This window comes from Dunckerocampus dactyliophorus, chromosome 17, assembly GCF_027744805.1.
Source record: "Dunckerocampus dactyliophorus isolate RoL2022-P2 chromosome 17, RoL_Ddac_1.1, whole genome shotgun sequence".
NCBI lineage: Eukaryota > Metazoa > Chordata > Actinopteri > Syngnathiformes > Syngnathidae > Dunckerocampus > Dunckerocampus dactyliophorus.
Window position 1 is genome coordinate 7299629 of NC_072835.1, and position 8039 is coordinate 7307667.

An 8039-nucleotide genomic window follows, 5' to 3' on the forward strand; every position below is an offset into this window, starting at 1 on the left:
ACATAGTTGGACCCCAAAGCCGAGACCCGGCAAAGTGCAATGTCCTGTACACGTACGTCATTTGCTCTACTTGACGAGTGAGCCACTTACTTGTTGGAGTGGACAGCACTCAACCACTAATTGGGGCAGCGCATTTATTAGAGCAGAGGCCACTATGATGGTAATGGCAAATATGCTAATTCATACACAATGAGAAGGAGCATATTTTGCAGAACTATTTTACATAATACAGTGGTGATTTCTGATTTCTTTGTTTGTCACACTTAAATGTTTTAGATCAAACAAATGTAAATATTAGTCAATGACAACAAAACTGAACACAAAATGCAATTTTTAAATGAAACTTTTTATTATTAAGGGAGAAAAAAAAAATCCAAATCTACATGGCCCTGTGTGCTTTTCTACTTCTAAAATGACCAAGTCCCAAAGATCTACCTCCTACTATAAATATAGAAAATACATATTTACTGTCTTGATAAATGAGTATTTATGTACATTGTACATGTATATTGGGGTGCACACACTTTTTCAGCATGCAAGTCATAAATTGATATTATCCATCTCTTACTATAAGACATATAACTAATATATAAAATCTAACCGGTAAACATTTAAACTACTATACTAGATACTAATTATTAGTATTTCACATTCAGTTTCGATGTTTAAAGGTAATCAAAGTAGCTGATATAATTCACAATTCATTTTAATATGGCAATAAAGATAATTACACATAATTCCTCAATAGTTGTGTACATAACCTGAGTACCAGTAATATGTCTGGTAATATATCAAACATTACCGAGATACAACAAATGAAAATGATTATGCAAAAGACAATGCAGCCGAAGTCAAGGTAAAATTAAAACGGTTTCAGCAACGGGCACATTTTCCGGTTCATCATCAAATAATAGTTTAAGAAACGGAAATGTAGAAAAACATGCATTTCTATAGTGGAGTTCATGACATGAAGCCAAGCCATCAAACAATTCACTTTTTTCTACACATCTAGCCGCTACAAGTGAATGGATAACTTTTGTTATAGACATAAGCATCTTACAGCTGAATTTGTTTATTCATAATCGGAAAAATATAGATCCAAGTTGCATCTCTGTGTGTCGTTTGAGACGTGTTCACTATTGCCACGGGGCAGCAAGAGCGAATCAGGAGGGGAGCTTAATGTCAGCTGACTGATGTCAAACGACATACACTAGGTACCCAACTTACGAACATCCGATTTGCAAACATTCGGAGACACGAACGCAAGCTGACTGGTCTATATTTTCATGTATTTTGCCTTGTAGTAACTCAATATTTATACTGCTACATGCTTGACCAGTAGAGGGCACTGTGACACTGCTAATGGGACCAACAGGTAGAGGAAGAAGGTGGGGAGAGAGTGTAAAGGAGAAATGCAAAGCTAAATTGTAGCTGTATGATGCAACACGGACAGAGCGTGTGATTAAAGTTTATGAAGAGTTAATAGGTTACTGCATAGTAAAATAAAAAATAAAATAATGTAATTAACGAGAGCACAGCAATATGTTTTATAACGAGTAGCGCACTGCAGCTACATGCTCTGAGCCCATGACGTGCTATTCGCCAAGGTGGTGACTACAGTAAAGAGCGGTATGAGGAGAACGATGGACGATCACATGGATCGCTTGCTGCTGTTATCGGCTACTGCTCTTGAACTGTTAGCCTAAATCACATGTGTCAAACTCGTGCCATGGAGGGCCGAGACGCTGCAGGTTTTCTCTCCAACCAGCAGGTGATTTCATTGATGAGCTCCTTCCCTCAAACTGAAGGTGTTGATCACTAAAATCACCTGCTTTAGTGACCGGCTGGAAAGAAAACCTGCAGTGTCTCGGCCCTCCATGGCACGAGTTTGACACCCCTGGCCTAAATGGTAAAGGTTACCTATTTTTGTACTGCTGGGTGCGCATGTCCAAAGCTGCACTGCTATGCGCCTCGCATGTGCGTGATTCACGTGCACTTTGGATGCGGACAGGTGTAAAGCTCCGCTATGCTCTCAGTGTGCCACGGGAGCTGACTGTGCACTGACTGCTTGTGACAGCTTCGGGGCGGGCGGACCTCTCGGCAGCAGCCGTTGCTGCTCGATGAGAACAGAAGCTGCAGAACAATACGTGCATTCACTTTTAAGTCTGCAAATACCAGAAAACTCTCGAACGACACCAGGAAAAGTCGCTAGATTTGTCGCTAGTTGCTTTTGAGAAAATAAGTTACCAAGAGGGTTTGGAAAGTCGCCAAGTTGGCAAGTTGGTATGTAAATATACATCGTGTCACTTTATGCACAAGCATTCAAATACAAGCCACCAAATGTCTAAAAAGGGTAAAAGTAATGACGTTCTTTAATCAAGAAGAGAACAAGCAGTATTGTATTGTCAGACATTCTTCAAGAGGAGTTCTACTGGATCCAAAAATACTGTCTGTAGCCTGTACTTTTTCAACTTATTAATAACATTTACATTAACAGTGGAACCCCCAAATATGACCACAACCCAAGTTATTTCCCAAATAATAATAATAATAAGAGAATGCCGGAATGACTTTTTTGCATATTTACAGTCACACACAATATCAGATCACGTGATTAATTAACCTTCTTTGGCTTTTGATTCTTCCATGTGACAAATGCAGTGAAGGCGCCTGTGGAAATGAAAGATACGGAGTTAATAGAGCGTAAAACTCATAGAATTAATTGTGTTACGTGGGGAAGTGGCTGAGGATAGAGGTGATATCCATATATGACTATGAAGCTCACCGATACAGAGGAGCAGTATTACGGCTGCAATGCCAGGCAGAATGACCGAGTACTCCCGTGGAAGGAAATACTTGTGAAGCACATGACTGCTGTCCACGAAAGGCTGGAAGTTGATAACATATTACACATTTCAGTTCAAAAGTTTCCCTCTATTAAAAGATCACAAAAAACAACAGCAAAATGCTTATTTGACAATTGGAATGTTCATTTTGGGTGGGTACTCCTGCAGTCTACATGTGTACATCGCCACATTGTGTTTCATGTATCAGCCCTCAAAAACACGTCTGGTTTATTTGTTTCATCACATGTTTACAATTGCACAATTCATCAAATCCGAAAAAGTGGTAGGAAGAAGCAAAATGTATTTCATCCTACCCAGTGATGACCCGGTGACTCTTTTGGAGTTTTTTATGTTATTACAGGTTGCTCATGAAGATAATAACAACAAAAAGAAGAACCTAACCGATTACTCGATTAATCGAAACAACAACCTTCAGATTAATCGACTATGAAGATAATCATTAAATGCAGCCCTAGTATTTTTACTTTGCAAATTGACCAAGACCTTCAAAGTAGAGAATTCCCAACCTACCAGAACAATGACCCAGATAGAATAATAAGTCATCAGCATGAGACTGAAGACGATCAGACTCATGCCTGCTGCTTGATCCAGTCCGGTAGCCTGAAAACAAAGACAACACTATCAGCAAAAACAATAGCAAGCTTAGCATATGATCCCCCCAAAAATACAGTATATACTTGAGGCTATACACAAAATGGGATGTAGTAAGCATGTACTGATCAATCGGCTGGCCAATTCGCTCAGATTTCCTTAGTTTTGGGTTATCTGTGATCAACCGATCCTTACATATGAAACTGATCTTATTTCCCCAATCTTATCTACCTCCGCAAAGGTCTGAAAGTCAGCCACTGGCAGAGCACAAGAGGTTGTGCTCTGCCAGAGTGACCGCTGAAGCTACAGCTAGCCGGAGCAAAGAGCCAGGCAGTGGCCCGCTATTAGCGCTTACGAGCAGTGAAAAGAGTGAAAGCTACTGGCACCGAGGCTTCCAGGATGCCCGCTGATGTCGTGGAAGTTTGGTGTAAATGAAAGATGGGGGCCACGGCTGCAGGAGGTACACAGCTCGTCTCTTTTAGCAACAGTCAGGAGACCTTCTCAACACACACAACACACTTCCGGCCTTCAAAATAAGAGCACTGCACGCCACAACTTGTTTACTTGTGATAGTGGTTGCAAAATACGGGTGTCAAAAAAATAACTTACACTACATTGAGGAAAATGATGGTGTTCATGGCATTTTCGGTCACTGTGCTCTTTATTTTTGGTAAGAGGCTCCAATCAGGTCTGCAGTGTAACGTTCTGCAATTTTGGTTTATTTTAAAAATGTGAAAAATAAAAGACTAAAAGGAACTGATAGAAATGTAGTAGTTGGGACAGCAATTTTCAAAACTTTTCATTTCTATTTGAGATAACTACCTCATGTACAGTTAAAACAAGACGTTTGTATTGTTTCACAGGTATTGTTCAATGTTTTTCAACAAAATGAGATTGGAACACTGAAGGTGTAGGCTGCGCGTTATAAAAAAAAATAAATAAAAAATCTGTATCGGCCAAATCGGACTTGGCGGGTCAAGCTTCTTAATATTGTACAATATTGAATATATCGCAGGACAAGAGTCTCAAACATGTTATTTCACTCCGAGAGAATTGTGAGCCGATATGGGTTGGTTTAGCCTTGACTGCTGGTGGAGATGTTTACGGTGGGGGATGATGATTTAGGGGTATTCTGCAATTCGAGTTTAGGGGGTTAGTGAGCTGTGTTGCGTGGAAAGCCAGACTTGCGTGTTCAGCGAAGGTAGCTCTCTTTTACAGCAGCTGTATCGCCATGGTAACTTAGGCTAAACTCATAGCCTGGTCGGACCAAGTTATGTCCAGGCTTTGCGCTTAAAATGGGCGATGAAAGTGCCTCCGTTTCAACGTTTAACTAATTCGGAAATGGCATCACCGTTTATTGAGAACCTACGACGACGGGGACATGGAGGAAAAAAACTATTTTAAAAGAGCATTCCCTGATGATATTGTCCATCTATAAACGAGATATATTTTCAGCGGAGTGAATATGCTAGATATGCTCACGCGAGCACCAGAAATAAAACACAATATGAAATCTTAATAATTCATGTTATCAGATGTAAATGTCACAGGAGTCCTTGCGGGAGTACTGAGCCTGTTAATCTTATTACATTACAATGTTTGCTGGAGGAATAAACACTGATGCATCAATCAACTGCATTAAAACACTTTTTATTATAAAAAGGAAAAAAAAAATTTAAAAGCCGCTACAAAACGTCACACACAAAACACTGGCATCTAGTGGTCACAACAAGATACAGCAGATTAAAATATCTTGAAACTATAAGATCAAAAACAAAAGTTGTTGCTCCAATGTATTTTTTTTTTTTTAATTGATAAGTGTTAAAATGTCAAAGTTGTGCAATGTTGAGCATTGATAAATGAAAAGACTAGTAGAGTGTAGTTTTGAAAAAATCAGCGTTAACTTGCGCATTCACACGCTGCATGCTGGCGTGCCAGCAGTCCTCCCTCGCTGTATTGGCAGCGACAGTGTTGCTTTTAGCAGTCATAATCTTTTGGGAACTCCTCATAATGCTCCATAATAATTACCTACTCATCTTGGGTAAAATACGCTGGGTGGTGTCGCCTCACTTTTCAACGGAAGTAGAATAATATGACGTCAAACGCCCCCTTTCGTGTGAATGCGCACTTTGCACAAAGCGGAAAAACCGCACTTGACAAAGTAAGCTGATAACCACCGTCGCGGGACCAATTAAGTCTGATTGCGGATGTTAGGTTTTGTCGAGTTGCATCTTGAGCACAAAGATGGGGTTTGTGGAGCCACTTTCGCCTACCCCCTAAGTGTGATTAAATTGTGTCAACAAAACATGGGGGAAAACAAAGCCGAAGCTATTGGGTGTACAATTTAGAAAGAAGAGGAATGAAGAAGAGCAGAAACGTGCCAAAGATAAAGTTATGGAGCTTTACCACACTTTATATATACCATGTAAGTTACTTAATAGCTAGGCTAACTGTGGTTGATTTCTCTTGAGAGCTTTACTTGTGTAAAACAATAAATAAAACAAATAAGATGTAGTGAATTAGTCTTGAATAATATGTCATATTAGTGCTTTACACAGGACTGCAATCTATTTGTGGTTGTTTGGGGGGATCGAAATGATGCCTAATTTGTGTAATTATTGGCAATGAGGCGTGCATGCAAATTTTAAGAAAAGCTAATAAACCTATACAGATATTTAATGACAAATGTTTGCACTATTTATTAGTATCGACATTTCAGATTGTTGTCGTCCCAGTAGACCCTTTTGCTCAATTTTTTTTAATAGTTTGCTGCTTTTTTAGTTTATTTTATTCCAACAATGTGCAACGGGCACATAAAAAAGAGCCTGGGTCTCCTAATGGCCTCCACGCCACACATTGGACACCACTGGCTTACCCATTCACCGGGAAGGCAAAGTGTTACCAAAGAGTGTCTCCATGCTGTCATCTTAGTACAATCGTTAGTCATGACTCCCGCTAGTCAAATGCTTTGTTTTCTCAGTAGGAAGAATAGGTTGGTGTGTGTGTGTGTGTGTGTGTGTGTGTATATACACACACAATAAAAACTATATGCGCTACCAATTCAAATAGAAAAACTAAAATGACGATGACGACAAGCTGTCTCTTATTTTTTTGTGTGCGCTTAGTTTCTAACTAACCAAAATCCTTCACTAACCAGCATCTGGACAACATATCATCCAGTTAAATTCCGCCATGCAGTTTATAATATGTGAAATTTGCAATAATATTACCTTTATCCCTCTTTTTGACAGCTAATTCATCTTAATTCACTTACCATCGCGACTGGGATGTTGATGTTTCCTGGTGCTGCTCTTGTTCGCTCTAAATCCTCGTTGCTCGAAGGCGTTTAAGACGATCTACTGCTCCCTAGTGGCAGACACCACGCAATTACTCTTATTGACAAAATGTTGTTTTTCTAACCTCTGTCCCTTTACTGTACAGTGTATTGCTGGGAGGGATTATCCGCACTACTCTATTCTGCGCTATTAAAGGGGGACTTATTTAAAAGCATTTTATTTCATCTTTATTTCATCATCTTCCTTCTCACTACAAACCAGTAAAACAAAGTTTTCTCTCTTGAGAAATAGTAAACACATCTTCATCAGCTGACCAATTGGGATAAATCAATTAAAAAATTGTTTCAGTGGAATGAAAAACCAAAAAAGTTGTGTTGAGTAGTGTTGGATGTGCGACAACACCGATTTCCTTTCTGATCCGATACTGACTAAAATTCTGGTTGGTATCGGCGATACAGATGTGATAACGATACTTTGCGCAAATACACCTAATTTGTCTTGTCAATTTTGAAAAGTAGTATATTTTAAATTATAGCGTAAAAATACAATACACCAGAGCAATATACCTAATTTATTTACTTTAAACTCCAGAGTGTGTTGAGGTACACCGTGTTATTTACAATAAGCTAATAAACAACAACCGAAAAAACAAAAAAGAGGACTAAATCATATAAATATATACAAATTTTGTCATAAAAAAAATCATAGAAGGTAGCTAATTTATTGATTCTCTTTTGTCACAATGTCATCGTAATATTTTTTTTATGTCATTATATCAAGTGCAATGTTCACATGAATAGCATCATATGTCATAAACATCATCGTTTAAGAGGATGTAGTGTAAAACATGTATATTACATGACAAAATACATTCATATTAGGTTATTTTGATCAAGTCTGATCCTTGAGGGTCTCACCAAACATTACAGTAACATTAATGATGACACCAGGACATTTCGTCAACGTCATTGAATGTGTCATCATACTGTATGCGTTATATTTGTATTTTACTTCATTGAGTCAGTTATTTTTTTAGCTTGAAAATTCTTCATTTAGGCAAAAGAAAACATTTGCTTAAATATGCGTATGTTTTGACTAATAGGCCGTATTCAACCACAAAACAGCGTGATTTATTAATTAATATATTTTGGAAAAACAGTGAGAGTAAAAGAACACCTTTACTTGAGACTTACTTGAGACTCGTGGAATATTTACAAAAAGAAAGTTGAAATAGTTGTAAAATTTAAAAAAAATCCAGCAGAAATGGGAAAAAAAACCTTGTAAT

General features: G+C 38.4%; 1 protein-coding gene across 1 annotated transcript; it reads right to left on the reverse strand.

Moving 5' to 3' along the window:
- Positions 1–1903: 1903 nt before the first annotated feature.
- Positions 1904–6808, reverse strand: dpm2 (dolichyl-phosphate mannosyltransferase subunit 2, regulatory). Its single transcript, XM_054756476.1, has 4 exons — positions 6733–6808; positions 3378–3467; positions 2786–2888; positions 1904–2670 (listed from the first exon to the last, which is right to left on the reverse strand). The coding sequence occupies exons 1-4, from the start codon at positions 6733–6735 to the stop codon at positions 2615–2617; spliced, it is 252 nt and encodes an 83-aa protein (XP_054612451.1). The 5' UTR covers positions 6736–6808; the 3' UTR covers positions 1904–2614.
- Positions 6809–8039: the final 1231 nt, after the last annotated feature.

Bases quoted from the DNA above. Each gene is read 5' to 3' on its own strand.
- dpm2 (XM_054756476.1), bottom strand. The intron at 2,889-3,377 runs GTAGGTTGGGAA...ATCAACTTCCAG, and splicing joins CTATCTGGGTCATTGTTCTG to CCTTTCGTGGACAGCAGTCA. The intron at 2,671-2,785 runs GTGAGCTTCATA...TCATTTCCACAG, and splicing joins AATACTGCTCCTCTGTATCG to GCGCCTTCACTGCATTTGTC.